Source organism: Leucopleurus acutus (genome assembly GCF_964270905.1).
Source record: "Leucopleurus acutus genome assembly, chromosome: 6".
Lineage (NCBI taxonomy): Eukaryota > Metazoa > Chordata > Mammalia > Artiodactyla > Delphinidae > Leucopleurus > Leucopleurus acutus.
The window spans coordinates 25,371,058-25,391,730 of NC_139149.1; the positions used below are offsets into that span (position 1 = coordinate 25,371,058).

The 20,673-nt window shown below is 36.5% G+C and overlaps 1 protein-coding gene across 4 annotated transcripts in view; it reads left to right on the forward strand.

The window, feature by feature from the left end:
* The window catches only part of R3HDM1 (R3H domain containing 1), a 111,990-nt gene that overhangs the window by 41,964 nt on the left and 49,353 nt on the right, over positions 1 to 20,673 (forward strand). For all 4 annotated transcript variants that reach the window (XM_082840626.1, XM_082840623.1, XM_082840625.1 and 1 more), the window contains 3 exons: positions 1,908 to 2,059; positions 8,234 to 8,515; positions 14,877 to 15,000. In XM_082840626.1, the coding sequence (XP_082696752.1) occupies positions 1,908 to 2,059; positions 8,234 to 8,515; positions 14,877 to 15,000 (558 nt within the window). The remainder of the gene's footprint in view (positions 1 to 1,907; positions 2,060 to 8,233; positions 8,516 to 14,876; positions 15,001 to 20,673) is intronic.

Sequence of the window (20,673 nt, forward strand, 5' to 3'; positions counted from 1 at the left end):
CTTGAAGATTCAGATTTAGCTAATGTGGTCATATCAGCATGGCAGTAGTTGGGCAAGGTAGATACAGGTGAGAGTGTCAGAGTCTCTGAGTGTTCTGAAACCTGCCTTTTATTTGTTGTAGAAAAAACCATGGCTGGGAACTTGTTACCTTCAGATTTCATTTGCATCTCTTTTTTAAGATAAAGTATTCAGACTTTTGTTTCTGTTGTAAAAATGGAATTAGCGTAAATAACTGACTCTTCAGAAACTCAGTTTTTGCTTTATAACCGTTATCTTCTGATCCTTCAAGTCTATTATATTACTAAACTTCCTGTTTTCCTGGGGCAGAATATAAGATAATTTAATATTTTACTATTTTCTATTATTTTTAATTCAGAATATTAGTTAACATGGTTTTGGTTACGTGGAAGCTTCATTTGAGTAGAAATGAGAAACTAAGCAACCTGAAATTAAATTGTATACTTAATTTTAAATTAGCCCAAAAGTGATCTCTTTGTTTTTGAGAACAGCATCACCACACATCCAGCTTTTTTCACACAATCCTTAAGTTACTTTTAAACATGCTTTCACTCAAGTCTTCTCTACCATTTTTTTTTTCAAAATTATTTATAACAATCAACAAATATCCAGCATGGCTTGCTTTTAGTTATCTATAACCATCACATAAATTATCAGGAAATTAACTGATGAAAATAATTTGACTTTGGAGAACTTTTTCCACTTGACAGCAATGGAACAGTGTATTCTGCTTTCCCAAATATTATTTTATTATATGTCACAAGTTTATTTTAAAAAAAGAGAGGATGTTTTGAAGGCAGTTTAAGACACATAGATATTCTTCCCATCCTAAAAGGGTATGTAGTCAATGATCTCTTTATTTCACATAGTCCTTTCATTTTTCTTTCTTTCTTTTTTTAATAATCTAGTGTGTGTTTTTAAATCATTCAGTGTATAGTAAGGAAAAATACTACTCTTTGAATCTGTTTATGTGTACATTGAAAAAGTCTGGAAGGAAGGTATCCAAATTGTTGATGATAAGATTATGGGGAATTAATTTACTTTCTGATCTGTATTTGTTAGTTATTCTGTATTTGTTAGTTATTGCTAAGAATATTACTTTGCATAATAAGAAAAACTTGTTTAGAATGTATGTGTAGAGAGTTACTTAAAAGTATTCCTCCCGTAATTGGTAACCAATAAGAATAAGCCTCAAGATCAGTACTAAAGTTCTCTCTCGTTTTATTTCTTACCTATGAGTAAAGCTCATTGGAAGTGAAAAGAAATTTTTTTAGAAAATTATTTAGAATTTTTAAATTATTTTCTACTTTTAACAAGTTAGAAGTTATAAAATAAGGACACTGCCATCAACTCCACAATTTGAATTTTGAAGTTATCAACCATTTTAATTTTCATCAGCTTTTAATCTTACTAGTTAAATATATGCAGTGTGACCTGTAAATTAGATATTTCTTACCATCTAACAGGCTAATTAATAAATTTCCAGTATCCCAAAGTCAAGTATTTTTTTTTCCCCTTGAAACTGAAATGTTACACAATCCTGTAACTCAATCCCTTGAGCAAGATGTGTTTCAGAATTGAGTTTCTTGGAAAATACTGTGTAGTATAAAACAACTCAAGTGGTTTCTGGCACGGCACCCCCATAGTAAAACACCGCAGCAAAAATTTTGAATATTTACTCTAAGTGGGAAATATAAAGACTATTAATAGGCTCGTGTAAGGTCAAGCTTTGCTTTCCAAGGTAAGAAAAGCTTTTGGTTTCCAGAACCTTGACGCTTTTGGAATTATGAATCAGGACTGCAGACATGTGCTGTAAGTTGTCTGTAGAGCGACCTATATTCAGTCTCCATCGTAAATGATCTTTTGTTCTTCCTTTTTAAAATTTTCAGGTCAGCCCTTCCTAAACCCAGATGGGAGTCCAGTTGTGTGTAGCCCTCCTGTGACTCAGCAGCCAGTTAGAGCCCAAGTGCCTGGACCTCCACAGCCGCCTCTGCCAGCACTGCCACCTCAGCAGCAAGCAGCCCATCACATCTTCTCACAGGTGCACACGTCCACGATTACACAATGCTAAGTTCACCTGCCTTTGCATATTTGGGACTAAAGTCACTAATTATAATCGAGAGAGCCCAAGTAAGTGTCTCTTAGAACTTTAGTGTTCTCCACCAGTGATGTCCTACTCATCGCTCGTAGGAAGAGAGGTTAACTTCAAGGGCTTTTCTGCTAATGAAAACAGAATATATATTGGAAGGAAGGGAAATTTTTATCTCACGACCCTGTATGGTGAGTATTTTATACCTTGCATTTCACAACAGCAGGCAAGGGACCAGAGGAATAAAAAGCAAAACTAAGATAGTTCATTACCCCAGTGAGCAAAGTGAGTTGTTCTAAGATTCAACAGATCAAGCACTTAGAAGAAACTGAGTTGACTCGCCTCGCTACAAGGTACTCTCCACCCCACCTGCTCTGTGAAAGATAAAGACAGAAACATTGATTTAGATTCTCAGTAGTACTCTTAATAATATCTTGAATTTGTATAAATGTTTAGAGTTTACACATGCATTTTCACATTTAAGCTTTTCCCCTGTAGATGTGTTACTCGTTCTTGCTGAACTTGACTATACTAGTGTAAATTCTTACTTTCATTCTATCTTTTAAAGGTTGTGTAGCATATCAAAGGCAGTTTGTACAGTTATTTGCACCTCTTTTTCCCTGGAAGACGATCTAAATATTCCACTGGTGAGAACATGCAGAGTAATGTTTTGTGAAAGAAGTATAGTGATGAACTTGGACTGGAGAAATTTCATTAGTTTTATTCACAAGTTATATTTGTACTGCAGGGGTGGAAAATGTATGAGCAGTTTGATAAAGTTATCAAATATTTTTAAACTAATGCAAATAATTATTGCTCTGGCAATTAAGACTTGTAATACTGGGCAAGGCAGTTTCTCTGCAGTAGGACTTCAAGGTGTTTGATGCACTTCCAAGACCATACAAATGAATTCATATATGTAGAGGAAACTGTCTAAAACTACTTCCAAAGACTCCCATACCTACTTCCCAACCCCGTTTGATTACATACACTCAGGTACATATTAAACTACATAAAACTCCCTCCCTGGCCTTCTCTGCCTTGGTTTCATTCAACTTGGTCTTGAAGTGTTTCCCTTTCATCTGCTATTGTGTGGTCATCTTTGCAGTGCTGTGAATTTCACCAGGAGCTTTATAGGGCTGATTTTCATTTGATTTAATTCAATGGAAATAATGTTAGTCAGGCACCTTCAAAAAATCCTAAGGATTTAATCTGTGGTTATATGTTTCAGATTATTATCTCTTAGAAATAGCTTTGCCTGATTTAGCTTTAAAAGACAGTCCTAAGTGAAGATGTAGGCAGCTTAGTTTAGAAATGCTGTCTTAGGGCTTTCCTGGTGGCGCAGTGGTTGAGAGTCCGCTTGCTGATGCAGGGGACATGGGTTCGTGCCCTGGTCCAGGAAGATCCCACACGCCGCGGAGAGGCTGGGCCCGTGAGCCATGGCCGCTGAGCCTGCGCGTCTAGAGCCTGTGCTCTGCAACGGGAGAGGCCACAACAGTGAGAGGTCCGCATACCGCAAAAAAAAAAAAAGAAATGCTGTCTTAATAGACTATAACTTGAAATATTGGGGTATGCCTCAAACTCCATGGCTGTTTTTCCTGGCATTGCTTCAGGTGTTTCTGGTAATTCTTCGTCAAATACAAGAATAGAGAATTGATGAACAAATGATACTCAGTAGCGGTCTCTTGCACACTGAGATAATCCATCCATGAAATTTCAAATAACCAAACACAGTAATGCTGTGATTTCCAAAGCCTTCAAATGGGCTGCGTTCTTGAAACCAGTCACTTTAAGTGGATGTTATTTTACAGCCAGTTGCAATTTAAGTAGGAAAAAGGAAGTGCTAACGCTTTTTCCTTTCTACTTAGTGTCAGAATTTCACTTTGATCAGCCAGTCTTCTAGCCCACATTTTTCTCATTACCACTTGACACTCTAGCAGACATTAAGTCCTACCCTTAGTGCTCACAGTGTTCTTCTTTCTTTTATGCCGCAGCAGACTAAGGCTTTTGTTTCATCTGACACTGACCTAGTAGGTCACGTTTTCTGGAAGAAAGTTGTGTCTTAATGGTTGTCTGACTTAATAACACATTATATAGCTTGTACTTGGTAGTTTTAAAGCCACAACACCTCATTTAGTGTGATATGTGCTGTCATCCATTAGGAAGCTTGCTAATTTCTAGTCAAGAGGTTAGTGAGGAACCAGTGGCTACTCTGTAGATTTTCAGCTTATACTTTTTTTTAGTATGTTAGCTCTAGAATTTTTTGTGGAATTCTAAACTAATCTAAGCCTTTCATTTTTTCCAGAAACTGTTGTGTTGATTTTGTGGTGGAAGGGCAAACTCATCATTATACGTCTTAGTCCTAAGAATTTCTCCTTATCTAGATTATTCCCTGTTAATTTAGTTAATTTTAGTTCCCAAAATTAACTAAATCTTATTTAGTTAATTTTGCGTTTCTAAAGTATACTGTTTGGAGATATTGTCCAGGGAGATTCATGTATGTATATTGTAACCAAAACTAAGAGTTTTCATTAGATAAAATGACTTGGGTTCCTCCAGTGCTTGTTTAAATGGTTGTATACAGGTCACTTAATTTCCCTTAACCTGATTGCCACCTGAATGGTAGATTATGATAGTCATTAAACCAATATATATATTGTCCTTTGTAATAAACTATATAAATGTAAGACTGGGAAACTAAATGCCATTATTAGCCTATAGATGGCCAGCTGTATTCCCTAAAATTTAGAAAGGATTGAAACCTCTTTCATGTTTCAGAACACCTGTGTTTTGAGTGCCCTTGGGAAACATAAAACTTAAAATTTTTTTTCTCTGAAATGCAGGAGTATTTCGTTAGTAAAAAGAATTTCAAATAATTACAGTGGATTGTCAAACCACATGGGTTTGAACTGCGAGGGTCCACTTATACATAGATTTTTTTCACTAAATACATAACTACAGTATACATGATCTGTGGTTGGTTGAATCCGTGGAGTAGAATCTGCAGGCACAGGACCAACCATAAGTTATACACAGATTTTTGACCGTGCAGAGGGTCAGTGCCCCTAATCCCTGAGTTGTTCAAAGACCAAGTGTAGTTTCTCAGCTCCTAATATTCTCTCAATAAAAATTTTTAGTTAGAAGAAAACTGTGTTTATCTTCCTTATGTAAAAAGATCTGTTTGTGTGTGTGTGCACGTGCTTATATGTATGTGTGTGTTTTCTTTAAGCTATTAATGGTACTCACAGTACATTTTTGTTTAAAAATTGCTAAAATTTAGGCAGTTTGGTCCCAAAAGAGTTATCTAATCATACCTTATCAAATAGAGAGGATACTTGGCCATAGGTATTATGTAAGATATACTGTCTGATAATAAGAGTGAGTGAAGTTTTTCTTTTATTACTTAGTGTTACATAGCTAAGTAGAACAGCCCCGTCATCAAACCAGGAAGTAAGGATAAATGGTTTTGCTTTTACTGACTTAACCCAGGGGTCTTGTTAGATAATAGGATTTGAAATGTCTAAATTACCTGTTGCAGTGAATCTAATAAATACTTTTATGAAAAAAATTATCTTTCTAATTATGTTTTAAATTTAAATGTATGTTCTCAAAATTTTTCTATGTAGAGTTTCTTCGCTTAGTATTGTTTTTGTTGTTTCCTATAATGTTATATTTTAGGTGACTTTGTAGTTTTAAGTTATTGCCAAAAAAAGTGTAACTTTCCATTTTATGCAATTCTTCTAACATTTTATTCCGACATTAACATTGTTTGCCAACCTGTTATTCCTTAGCCTATTCGTCCTCTGCAGCCCTCTTCACAGCCTGTTCAGTACTCTACAGCCCCTTACCCATCCCCGTTCCTGCCAGTCTCACCCACCCAGCAATACTCCGTGGTACTATATCTCTATTCACCTCCTGCGTTGTTTCTGTGGATGGATGTGTGATGAATCCTTGTGAATGTGATTGATGTGATATGTTCTTTTGTGATTTTCTAAAGTCAGGGTTACATACATTTTGAAAAAGCATTTCTAACCTGTATTAGAAATAATTTATTCTCTTCCATAAAATATTTGTTATATTGGCTTATCACAGTGATTGTATAAAGCCTAATCTTTTCCTCCCTTTTCAAGTCCTAAGATGTTTTAGCTAATTTTCTCATTGAGGCCAGTGCAGGTCTGTGCGGTCCTGGGGTGGCAGCTTTCATCTGGGTTTAGGCTTTCTGTTCTTTCCCCAGTGCCCCAGGTCCAGTAGACTTACTATCAGTCATTAGGGTGAATTGGAGCTTCCAATTACATAAGACATCCTCCTTAGTATATTTCCAAAGAAGATCTCTAGATATGTAATCTGTGACTAAAAGTGATGGTACTTCATTTAATCCAAAGTATGCCCCAAGTTATACATCTCAGTAAGAACTCAGATACACCATTGCCATGTGTTCTCTGTGTGACCTTCTCTAGTTACTGAGCATATGAGGGCACCATATAAAGTACCTCCTGCATAGTGCCTAACATGAAATAGATATTCAATAAGTGTTAATGTCCTTCCCTTTAAATGAATCTGCCTAACCACCAGTATACTTTTCCCAGTGATGCTCTTATTTTTCAGACTATCTGGCCATCACATTTTGAAATCACATCCAGGTTAAATTATAAGCTATATCTTAAAATCACTTGCCACTTTTTAGAAATGTTTTGTTTTGTTGGGGGTGTTTTTGTTTTAAGCTTGAGGCAACCTTATTTACCAGCCTTGGCTCTGAATGATTTTCAAAAATCACTTTCAGTCTGAAAAAAATGAAATTTTGCCAGCATTGAGAAGGTTGACAACATTTTTAGAAATACCATAAAAACCTCAAAAATGTTTTGGAAAAATGGCAGATCATTGGATTAAGAAAATGACTTTTTTTACCAAGATGACTCTGATGGTGGTATATAGTTATGGTATCTCTTTTTAAAATATTTGGCCATATTACGTTGTAATTACAGCTAGTAGGTATTTGCAAGTATATTTTCCTCTTCTGAAACTATTCATTGAATTCTATGAATAGTGCTAGACTCTGTCAGAACAACCATTTGGGAAGAGTAAAGCCATATACTTTCCGTCACTAAGTCAGGTTCCCTTTTTTTTCAGTCCCTTTATCATCTCCATAGCCTTAATTTACTTTGCAGAAACCAGCAGATTATAGAAATTGCAGCCATGTCAACAGCTTTGATCTAACAACTCAATTACCACAATATTTTAAGTAACTTTTTTTCAAATTTTCCCTCTTAACAAAATATGGTACATATTGTCGCCAACCTGTGGCTCCTTGGGAGCAAGGGAATGCCTTTTTAACCCCATTATCGTCATATCAGTGATATTATGTAGACTAGTCAGAATTGATCCTTATGCTGTTGAGTCAGAGAAACACTTGTCAGATGGCACATAAATCGTAACTCTTTCTTGGCTGGGCACCATTGCCAGCTCTCTTAAGTAGCAAAAGCAGTAGGAAACTGTCATTTGGATTATATTTGTCTAACATCTGACTTAAGGATAAACACTATGGAAGAGTTTATGACCAAATTATTGTTGAGAGATTAGAGTGTACATCAGGGAGGGTAGATTTTATATATTTTATTTCATTTCTGCTAGTATATTTGATTGTTAGGTATGGGAGGAGATACAGAAATGCATAGAACCTGAATCTTGCCTTCTGGGAAGAAGGGCACCGATTTAAAGTAAAGAATAATTAGTACCATGCGCTGCTAGACTCCTGGTCTTCGAAGTCCTTTCAGAAAATGTTAATTGTATAATATAAAAGTGTGCCTTTAGTCTTCATTTAGATAGTGTCTTTTCATTTTTTTATTGTGTAATGTTACACCCTACTCTTTTCTGCATGCTATACATTTCCGTTAGATATATTTTATGAGTAATTTGCAATGATAGCATTGTAATAGTCCTACCTTCCTGCCTTAGAGTTCTAATTTTCTTGAAGCTGTTCTTCTATTAAGTCATGTCTGTTGCAGATACATGATTTCTGTAATATATACTACTGCAACTCTTCTTAAAATATGTGAAGTTATTTTCTTTGATAAGTTTGGTCTATGTATGGAAAGCTTACTGATTTCTGACTTCTCCCTTTGTTAGCAGGACAACCTTGGGTCTCAGTTTAGCCACATGAGTCTTGCCCGCCAGCCATCTGCAGATGGTTCTGATCCTCACGCCACCATGTTCCAGTCCACTGTTGTTCTTCAGTCCCCACAGCAGTCTGGTTATATCATGACAGCAGCCCCTCCACCACCGCCGCCACCGCCGCCTCCTCCGCTACCACCTGGGCAGCCAGTCCCTACTGCTGGCTATTCTGCCTCTGGTCATCCTGTCAGCCAGCCTGTGCTCCAGCAGCAAGGATATATTCAACAGCCCTCTCCACAGGTACATTGCTTTTTCATCTTTTCTCTCCTGTGGAAGCCTCTCATTTAAGATCACTTTTAACTTTAGAGAGATTTTTTTTTAAATTTTTTTTTAATTAATTTATTTTTGTCTGTGTTGGGTCTTCGTTTCTGCACGAGGGCTTTCTCTAGTTGCGGCGAGCGGGGGCCACTCTTCATCGCGGTGCGCGGGCCTCTCACTGACGCCGCCTCTCTTGTTGCGGAGCACAGGCTCCAGACGCGCAGGCTCAGTAGTTGTGACTCACGGGCCCAGTTACTCGGCGGCATGTGGGATCTTCCCAGACCAGGGCTCAAACCCGTGTTCCCTGCATTGGCAGGCAGATTCTCAACCCCAGCGCCATCAGGGAAGCCCCTAGAGAGCTTATTTTTAATTTCGCATGGATAGGATTTGTGAGAACCTGTAAGCAAAGCTTGTAGTCATCTTCCCTTTTGGAGATTTTCAAGTGCATGCTAGACAACCACATGACATGTAGACACTTCAGTTGGAGGGTTACACTATGTGATCTTTGAGTTTCCTTCTGACTCTGAGAAGTTTTTTTTGTTCTGATTAGCTTAAGAGAAACACAGTAAAGTAAATGCACTATAAATATAAAATGATACATTTTAAGAAGAGGTAGATCATTTTGGGGAGAATTAACATCTTAACACCATTGAATCGTCCAATGCACGAACATGGTATCTCTCTCCATTTATTTAGATCTTCCTTAATTTTTTGTCAACAGTATTTTGTAGTTTTCATCACACAAGTGTTACATGTATTTTTTTAATATATCCCTAAATATTGAATGTTTTAAGGTGATACTCTAAAGGAGATTATTTTAAAATTTTATTTTCTATTTGTTCATTGCTAGTATGTAGAAATATAATTGTTTTTTATACTGATTGTTTATACTGATCTTTTATCCTGTGGACTTTCTAAATTTGATTATTCTACATATATTATCTACATATATTATGTATATGTATTATCTACATATATTATGTATCTACATATATTATTCTACATATATTATCCTTTCCAATCTATATACCTTTTGTTTCTTTTTCTTGCCTTATTACATTAGCTAGGAGCCCTTATGTTGAATACTTTCAACACAACAGAGGGAAGTAAAAATCTCTAGAATCCATGTATTAACTTAAATATAAGTTTTGAACGTATATATGCTTTCCTTGTTTCCAGCCGTAAGGGTAAGCGTTCAGTCTTTCATCATTAACTGTGATACTATATGTGGGGGTTTTTGTACAATTTTCTAATATTCCTAGTTTGCTAAGAGTCTTTACCATGAATGGATATTAATCTTGTAAAAAAATTGTTTTGGCATCTATTGAGGTGATCATGTGGGGTTTTTTCCCCTTTAGTCTACTTATACAGTAAATTACTTTGACTTTTGAATGTTAAACTAACCTTTTGTTTCTGGAACATACCTCACGATATGTAGTGATATATATATCATGATATAGTTATCCTTTTTATATATCACTGCGTTCAATTTGCTAGTATTTTCTTATGGATTTTTGCATGTATGTTCATGAAGGATATCAGTCTTTAGTTTGCTTGTAATGTCTTTTTCAGGTTGTAGTACCCAGGGTGGTACTGACCTCAAAATGAGTTGGATAGTGTTCCCTCCTTTATTTTCTAAAGGATTTTATGTAGAATTGGTGTTATTTCTTCTTGAATATTTGCTAGAATTGCACTAATGAATCCATCTGGACCTGGATTTCTTTTGCAGGGAAGGTTTTTAAATTATGAATTCTTATTTTTTAGTATTAAATAGATATAGGGCCGTTACAATTTCCTTTTCATTTTGGATGGTAGTTTGTATCAATTTCATTTATGTTGTGAAACTTTTTGGCATAAAGTTGCTCATATGTAATATCCCCTTTTTATACTTTTAGTATCTTCAGGATCTAAAGACATTAGTAATTTCAGTCTTCTTTTTCCTTTATTAGTTTAACTAGAGGTTTATCAATTCTCTTGATGATGTTAAAAGAAAAACAGCTTAGAAGGGCTTCCCTGGTGGTGCAGTGGTTGGGAGTCCGCCTGTCAATGCAGGGGACATGGCTTCGTGCCCCGGTCCGGGAAGATCCCGCATGCTGCGGAGCGGCTGGGCCCGTGAGCCATGGCTGCTGTGCCTGCACGTCCGGAGCCTGTGCTCGCAATGGGAGAGGCCCACGTACCACAAAAAAAAAAAGAAAAAAAAAGAAAAGAAAAACAACTTAGGGCTTCATTAGTTTTGTTTATTCATTTTCTATTTGAACTATTACTAATATAAGGTTTTTTTGTTTTGTTTTTTATAAATTTATTTATTTATTTATTTTTGGCTGCATTGGGTCTTCGTTGCTGCACACGGGCTTTCTTTAGTTGCAGCGTGCAGGGGCTACTCTTCGTTGCGGAGTGCGGGCTTCTCATTGCGGTGGCTTCTCTTGTTGCGGAGCATGGGCTCTAGGTGCACGGGCTTCAGTTGTTGTGGCTCGCGGGCTGTAGAGTGCAGGCTCAGTACTTGTGGCGCACAGGCTTAGTTGCTCTGCAGCATGTGGGATCTTCTTGGACCAGGGCTCAAACCCGTGTCCCCTGCACTGGCAGGTGGATTCTTAACCACTGTGCCACCAAGGAAGTCCCCCTATGACTTTTTAAACCCATGATTTACGTTAGAAGCATGTTAATTTCCAAACGTTTGGGGCTTATGGTTACCAATTTCTATTTTAGTCGCATATGGTCAGGGAATCTACTCTAAGCTTTCAGTGTTTCGGAACCTGTTGAGTCTTATTTCATGTCCCAGCATGTAGTCTCTTGGGGAATGATTTGTCTGTACTTGAAAAGAATTTGTACTCTATTATTTCAGTGTTTTGTGGGGGGTTTTTTGTTTGTTTTTTTGGTTTTTGGTTTTTTTTGCGGTACGCGGGCCTCTCACTGTTGTGGCCTCTCCCGTTGCGGAGCACAGGCTCCGGACTCGCAGGCTCAGCAGCCATGGCCCACGGGCCCAGCCACTCCACGGCATGTGGGATCTTCCCCGACTGGGGCACGAACCCGTGTCCCCTGCATCAGCAGGCGGACTCTCAACCACTGTGCCAACAGGGAAGCCCTGTGGTTTTGTTTTTTTAGATCAAGTTCACATAACGTAAAATTAAACAGTTTGAAGTGAACAATTCAGTGGCATTTAGTACATTCACAGTGTTTTGCAACCATCACCTATATCTAGTTCCAAAACATTTTTATCACCCCAAAAGAAAAGTTCATACCCATTCCCCTCACCCCACAGCCCCTGGCAACCATCAGTCTTTATTCTCTATAAAGAATGGATTTACCATTCTGGATACTTCATATTAATGGAGTCATGCAATACGTTATATTCTGTGTCTGGCTTCTTTAGCTTAACATAATGTTTCAGGGTTAATCCATGTTGTAGCATGTATGAGTCCTTCATGCCTTTTTATGGCTGAATAATATGCCATTTTATATATATACCACAATTTGTTCATCTTCAACCATTATTGAATTTGGGACGTTTCCACCTTTTGCCTGTTGTAAATAGTGCTCTATGAGCATGTAGGTTCATGGATTTGTTCGAGTATCTGTTTTCATTTCTTTGGGTATATACCTAGGAAAAAATTACTGGATGATATGATAATTCTATGTTTAACTTTTTGAGGAACTGCCAGGTTGTTTTCCATGGTGTCTGAACCATTTTATATTCCTACTTGCAGTGTATAAAGGTTCCAGTTTCTCCACATCCTTGCCAACATTTGTTATTCACCATTATTATTATTATTATTATTATTATTATTATTGCCATCCTGGCGTGAAGTGGTTATCTCATGGTTTTGACTTGCATGTCTATAATGATTAGTGATATTGATCATCTTTTCATGTGCTTGTTGGCCATTGTCGATCTTGGGAGAAATGTGTAAGTCCTTTGCCTGTCTTTAAATCAGATTGTCATTTAGTTGAGCTGTAAGAATTCCTTGTATATTCTGGATTCTAGACCCTTATCAGATGTGTGTTTTACAAATATGTTCACCCATTCTGGAGGTTGTCTTTTCACATTTTTGATAATGTCTTTAATGTATAAAAGTTTTTTTTTTATTTGGTGAAGTTCACTTTATCCATCTTTTCATTTTGTTGCTCATGCTTTTGGTGTCATATGTAAGAATCCATTTCCAGACCGAAGGTCATAAAAACGTATCCCTGATTTCTGCTAAGAGTTTTATGGGTTTAGCTCCTATATTTAGGGCATGTATCTCTTTTGAGTTAATTTTTATATATGATATGAGGTAAGGGTCCAACTTCATTCTTTTGCATGTGTATGTCTACTTATTTCAGCATCCTTTGCTGAAGATACTTTTCTTTTCCCGCTGAATAATCTTGGTACCCTTGTCGAATATCAGTTGACCATAAGTGTAAGAGTTTATTTCTCAACTCTCATTTTTACACTATTTATATCTTTAGCCAGTACTACACTGTTTTATTACTGTACCTTTCTAGTAAGGTCTAAAATCAGAAAGTGTGAGTCTTCCAAAGCAATTATACCCCAATAAAGATGTTAAAAAAAAAAAAAAAGTGTGAGTCCTCCAACTTCGATCTTGAAGTCCTTGAAACCTGTTTTATCTGACTTTAATATTAGTGGCTTCTTTTGATTAGCACTTAAATGATATGTCTTTTTCCATCCTCTTATTTGCAGCCTTTAAAGTATGTTGTTCACATACAGTATATAGTTGGTATTTGCTGATTTATTCAGTCTGATTGGAGTGTTTAGTCCTTTTATCTTTAATATATCACCTGACATGGTTAGATGTAGGTATGCCACATTGCTATTTGTTTTCCATTTGTCATATCTATATTTTACTCCTGTCTTCTTGCTTTCCTTCCTTTATATTATTTGAATTCTTTCAAGATTCTGTTTTATCTCTTCTGTTGCCTTTTTGTCTACAGCCCTTTGAATCTTGTGCTTATGTGGTTTCCTTAGGGACTATGATAGGTATCTTTAGCTTATCAGAATCTACTTTGAGTTCATATAAAACTCCAAGAAAAATGTACTAGTCATGTTAAAAGTATAATTCCATTTACCCTCTCTCCATTGTTTGTGCTATTGTTGTCATATATATTGCATGTGTATACATTATAAAGAAAAATTTGATGTTATAATTTTTGCCTTAGTAGTATCTTTTTTTTTTTAATTAGGAGAAAAGGAAGAATGTATTATTTATACACATCACACATACTGAAAAGTATAATAATGGATTAGATCCGAAATCAGGATATATCTATTGCTTGCTGATACCTCCAGGAAAAATTAAGGGATCACATGTATATTGTGTCTTATGTTTCAAAAACAGAAGAATATTACAGAAAATTTAGGCGGCTCTTGGCTTACAACTGATCCAGGAATTCTGTGCTTGGCTGGTTTCCAGATGAAATGGGCACTCTTTAAGACTTCCACAGATCTCTGGTCTTTTAGAAGTAACCCAGTCAGATAAGCAGAACCTAAGAGAACCCGTGAACCTAATAAAGTTAACACATACTTCCATATCACTAGATTAATTGTTTATTCTTCATCCCAAACCAGATCAGATAACTTTTAGAGAAATTCACAGCTGATACAGATAGCTCTGGAGGGAAAACTAAATCAAGATAGTCTTATTGGCATTTTTCCAGCTTTATTAAGTATAATTGACAAATAAAATTTGTATTGGCATTTTAAATTGCATTAGAAATATGAGAAAAATTAAAGAATGGAACCAGTGCAAGTGTGCATTAGTGTAGGAATGGATAAACTGGCTTATTTATATGGTGATTGCTGTTCAGCAGTTAAATTGAATGAGCTAGCGATTTGTGCTCAAAAACAATGTTAATTGCAAAATAAGTTGCATGAAGTTATATAGAGTACCATAAATGTACACTTTTAAAATTCTCAACAATTGTATGTATGGATAACATTACACACACACTAGAAGCTTAAAAACATTTATGGGAATGATATATACCAACTTCAGGATAATGCTTTTTCTATGGGATATAGAGCAAAGGAATGTTGGAGTGAGCCATAGCTATTTCAGTAGTACTTGGTAAAAGAGAGAAAAATCTGAAACAAATATGGCCCCCAAATTTAAATCTACTAAATCTGATAAGTGGGCAAATTGGTAGGTGTGTTTTGTTATGTATACTATGTTTGAAATTTAAAAAAAAATTTTTCAGGTAAATTTAAAGCTAAGAAAATCAGTTTTCAGATGATTACTATTTGGGAGAATTATTACTCATTACACTCCAATGTTCCTGGCAGGAAAAAAAAAAATTCTGCTGCAAAAGTAAAATTGATTTTTTCTTTTTTCCTTAATGCTTATCCTAGATGCCAGCCTGTTATTGTGCTCCAGGCCACTACCACTCCAGTCAACCTCAGTATCGCCCAGTCCCTTCTGTCCATTACAGTTCACATCTAAACCAACCACTGCCACAGCCTGCACAGCAGGCAGGTGAGTATGTGAGGTTAGGAATTCTTAGCTTTCGGTATTGCTGTTTTTTCATCCTGCTTTTATTTCAGTCTTACTGTTAAGATACTGCCACACTCAGTCTGTCAAAGGTTTCAGATAGGTGCATACCTATGAATATGCAAACCAGTGAGATGAAAAGAGTGGGCCGATCTTAGCACCCTCCAGGGAATACCACAGTGTCAGGTTTCTATACTAAAGAGTTGGAAGCCATAATGAGAAGATGGTACCAGGTGAGCAGCTTCCAGGTACTCACTGCCATTGTAGCTGAAGCCTCTACAGCCTGGTAATCCACCTGTGGGAAACAGCAAAAGGCAGACAAGGCAAGTTAAGATGTCTGCTGAACAGCTAACCAAAAACAAGGACCAGAATGACCTAACTTTGGTTGAGAACTCTAGCCTAGTGAAGATATTTTGATGTCTTAGTCTCCGCAGGAGTGCCTTAAAAGGAATGAAGTTCTTACACATCTTTTTTGTGTTTTGTTTTTGTGGTTGTATAGTGAAAGGTATTTTTAAACCAAATGCAGTCTAATCCTAAGCATATCAAACATATTAGAACTGAAAAGATAGTTTTTCTTTTGCCCCTTTCAAATTTTCTTTAAGCATTCCGTGGAAACAACTGTGATCTCAGTATAAAAGCTACCTTACTAATTTGACTGAACTCATTCCTCTCTATGCTTCCCACCTACATGTGTACTTCTGCCCCAGATGTTTAATGAAGGAGAATTTTTATTGGTTTCTTTGAATCCTTTTTAGCTGCTTGTCGCCGTTTGAAGGTGCTCAGACTATGTCAGCATGATTAGCTGAGGCCACATAACCGTCCACCGCTACTTACGCAGTTTCTTGCTCTTGATAATGTGTGGAACTCTTGAGGGGTTCCACAGTTTCAGGAGAAAGACATCTGCACTGGGCGGTCTGATGAGAAGTGTTCTTGCCTCTCCTCACTTGTGCAGTCTTCACTCATCATTGTGAGTCATCAACTTCCTTTACCAGATATTACTCTTATTTATATCTCCCCAGCAGGGGAACCTCCAGGTCCTCAGTCTTGCTCTCAGGAGTTGTCTTGTACTTAATGTGTAGGTTTTTCCCTTTTTCATGTTACTGGCCTTGTATTGTGTGTGTGACAAATGTTCTTCCAAAGGATGTTGAGTGTATACAGTGGTCATTTTGGCCAACTTAGAATTTGTCCTCTGTTCCTAAACTTTAATAATACATTCCACTTCAAATAACCTAAACTAGTATATTCTCTAATTTTGAAAGGCATCAGAAGCTATCCTTTATACCTGGGCACATTGGTGATGACACTGCTCACTAACTTTAAATACATTGTTGTTTTATTCTAATAGAAATTATTTCCTAAGTTTTCCTGGGCCTCCATGACTGACTTTTCACATCATAATTGTCATGATTTTTTTCTTCCAAAATTACAATACAGATTACAGCTAATGTTATGATAATAAAAAAAAAATTTGTCTTAACTTTTCCCATTCAAATATCTTGCATGTGACTAATTAACTTATTAGTTCATTAGTACACCCTATTAATGAGGCAGGCAAAGAAACTTTGTTCCATATTTGTGTGGGTTTCTTAGTTCTGTTCTTTTTCATGGCAAAATTTTTATTCCTCTCCATTGTCAAACTGCCTACAAAATTAAAACTTTTAATCACAGGTAGGACCAGTGTGCTCATGCAAATGCCTCTCTTTCAAAAATATTCCCACTTAATGGACAGCAACTGTAAATGCTACGCCTCCTAATTCAGGGCCAAAATATCTACATGACAGATGGCATATGTTTGTCATCGGTGATGTTTCAATTGTGGGGTTTTTCCTAATGCTGGTTATGGTGAGAAGGAAGGAAACAGTAAGTCAGATTGCATCTAGACAGTACAGGCACAGAAAAGTGCGTGTGTCTGAATGACTTTTGACATTGTGTTTGACTCTTAAGAGTCAGTCATGGGCTTCCCTGGTGGCTCAGTGGTTGAGAGTCCGCCTGCCGATGCAGGGGGACATGGGTTCGTGCCCCGGTCCGGGAAGATCCCGCATGCCGCGGAGCGGCTGGGCCCGTGAGCCATGGCCACTGAGCCTGCGCATCCGGAGCCTGTGCTCCGCAACGGGAGAGGCCCGTGTACCGCAAAAAAAAAAAAGAGTCAGTCATAATATAACACTTTATAACTAGAGTTGGTTTCATGTCATTCAGTTTGAAGAATAGAAGAGAAGTAAATCCTCAGAGCACCCTTACATGAAAGCGAAAGAAATGCTGTTATGCTAATAAGTAGAAGAGAAAATTTCCCTTTAAAGAAAAAGTTCAGTTGTGCCAGTGCCACGTATTGTGTTGGTAATTATACTGAACCTTTTTGTAGAATTAGTAGGAGTTGGATGATTATATAATCTAAAGATTTTTTTATTGTTAGCCAATGGTTATTTTTTATGTCAAACTTGACAGAAAAAATGTGCGTTTATGTTTGTGTGTCTCCTAACAGAAAAGTGAAATGCACTGGGAAATGGACACAGGAACTTTTTGTTCTGATTTTCTGTACAGATTTATAGCAATTTCTCAGTAATTTACATTTTTATATGCAAACATCATACTTTTTGGATTTCATTTTTTTTCCTTGTAATATTTCTCTACATTCCACCATCCCCATCTGATTAAAATTAGAAATAATTTGTTACATCCCTTACTTTTCTTTTTCTTGTCAAATAACATTTAGTCAAGAAGCATATTGCTTTATTACATAAAAGGGTGAAACTAATAATTCAGCCAAATGATGAAAGCATTGATAAACTTGGAACAATTTTTTTTCACTGAGGTACATACAAAAAAATAATTCTTAAATGTTTGTATATGACTCTAAAGAAATTTCGCCCTAAATTAACGAACCCAATTGAATCAAATATTCTTAGATCAGGTAGGGTATGGGCAATAGAAATATAGGATTTTTTGTTATTTTCCCTTTTGGGGGCAGGAAGGAGGTTGGGGAAATATCTCAAGGATAAAATGCCTTTGGTCTTCCATGCAAGTGTGTACCAGAGAACTGCAGTAGTTGTTGATCTCCTTGACAATAAACCCATGTATTATGGGGACTGAATTGAAATCAGTACTAATATTACTGCTGGGGAATAAATGTACAAATCCTTTGTTATGAATGTGAAACTACTATGGTCATTAAAACAAGGTTGAGTCAGCCCCTGTCAACAGAAGCAGAAGAAATTCTGGCTACATAAGGCCTTTTGGACAATGTATTATATAACATGAAAGAAAACAAAATAGGAGTCAAATCCTGACAACCCTTATTTGTATTTAAGTGGTATTAGGTGTATCACTTAAAGCCTCTGGGTTTCCATTTACTCACTTGCAAAGTAAAGGAGTTTTACTGTATCGTCTATTGAAGCCTCTGTGTACTCTAAAATTCCATGATTCTGTGTGTCTGTCTTATGTGAGTCATTTCTAGTTCAGAAAGGTGGAACATTGGAGAACTGGTGTGCAGTAGCTTAGTGACATACTGTCAAAACTGGAGCCATACAAGCAAAGATCTCAAAAGATCTGGTTACTTGCCAGCTGCAGTAATATGGATTTGTTATCTTAACCCTTTATCATAAAATTTACAGCTTGAATACTATGAAGTATACTACATATAAGAAGCTTGGTATACTATAAAGAAACTTTTCCTGCAGGTAGTAATTGTAGCAAAGATTTTAGGTTTATGAGGCCTGGCTGTTTTCTATGCAGCTGCTTTCATTCTTATGACTCTTTTGAAAAGTTTGCAGCTTCACCATATATGTTGAATATTTTGCAATAATTGGCCTTGTTCCTGAGCTGTTGGATTCGGGGCCGTAGCACTGTCTGAGAGGTTTACATTTCTCACAGTGAACCGGTCTCTTTTTCAGCTGCTTCCTGGCTTCTTTTTACTCAGGTTTCCACTGCCCTTTTTTTTTTTTTTTTTTCTTTTTAATGCTGTATTAAAGTATATTAACATTTGCTTATATTTTCCATTAATTGTAATGCCTTTTAATCATGCATCATACTCAGAAATAGCGATTTGAATTTAAGTGACAACCTTGGCTTAATATATTTATCTTTTAAAAATTCATGAAAGCTATTGCTTTAATTTCTTTTCCAAAGCAGATTTGAATGGCAGATTAATTTTGATTGGAGCTTTTCTTAAAAGTTTAATGTCTTAAGCATGCCAGACTCATTAGCGAAAGTCAAATACATCTCTTTCCCTGTTGCTAAATAACTTTTTAGGAATATTATTATGCATGCCATTAAATGGACCTAAGACATGTAAACGCATTTGAAGCTATTTGAAGGGATATAATTTAATTTTTTTCCAAACTGTGATATTGTATGCATGTGGGAAGCAAAATGACTTCATAGAACTAAATATCATTTTAGTTTTGCAACCTCTGTTAAATTCAAAGATTATCAATGCATTTATACCTTTAATCTTAGCTTTCCAACCAGCAGACTACAGTAGGGTCCTGATGAAACACAACCACAGGAGGAACATTTCAGGTTAAATAGTCTGTAAGGTGCACAGAATACTGGCAGCATTGCAGGGCACAAATTTAAAAGTAACCAGGGTGTAAAAGGCAAGCAAGGAAGAAAGGGCCCTATTGGATAAGTGGAGGAGGGATGATATTGATAAGAGATTTACTTATGTCAAATAGGGACACTATCTACACAGTCAATTTCTTTACTGACAACTTTTGACTTGAGTAATAGGAATTTTGTATTTATATTGCTGGGTAGTAGCGCTGACTATCCTTGTTTTTTCATTGTTTCTGTAAACATTTCTTAGCACTGCCTGACCAGCTCAGACTTAAACATTGTATATTACCTACAAATCCACCTATTTCCCTTTTCCCTTCTCCATTAACCTGCCGCCACTGGAGCCAAATGTATCTGGTAAGTACCCACAGATTTCCTTGAGTCGTATGCCCTCTTCCACAGGACTGTCATTTAAACAGCTGTGAGCTATAACCTCTGTGTGGCTGTTTTTATTAGATTTGTTTTTATGTTTGTATTTATGTTTATTTCAGGCACAGAAGTAGGAGAGCAGAGGGTGATAGAGGAGAAGAATAGCAAAGATGTGCTGGCAGCTGTGTGTTCTTCCACATTCACCTAACAGACTATCCTTAGTTGAACTTGCCTGCTCACTAGAATAGTGCCACAAACATAAGACAAACCAGATTACAAACTTGAGATTTTGGTGATTTGGAAACAGTTCTCACAAACTGTCTTGTAGATACCTAGTTACAATTAAATTTAAAGTTGGCAAAATGGCTCATCCAAAAAAGGAAGAATCTTCCCTGACAGTGCTTCTGCTGTACAAATTCAATCTTGAAAAAATTTAATAATACTGTTAAATGAAATAACCTTAGATTTATTAAATGGCTGTCCTGACTAAGCACTTCTTCAATTTCTTTTATTATCTTTCTAATTATGTCTAATCCGTATTATTAAGAATGCTTTCCTTTAACACAAATGCTATTTGAGATCACCTGTATAAAATAAAACTAGCCTGTTAAAGCCGGTGCAATACTTTTCTGCTGAGCACTGTGTTTCCTTCTTGCTCTCTTCTCTGTTGAAGTGAAAGAGAGGTAAAAATAGAGTATTCTTTGGAGCCCTCCGGGGAAGAGCCTGAGCCATCAATTT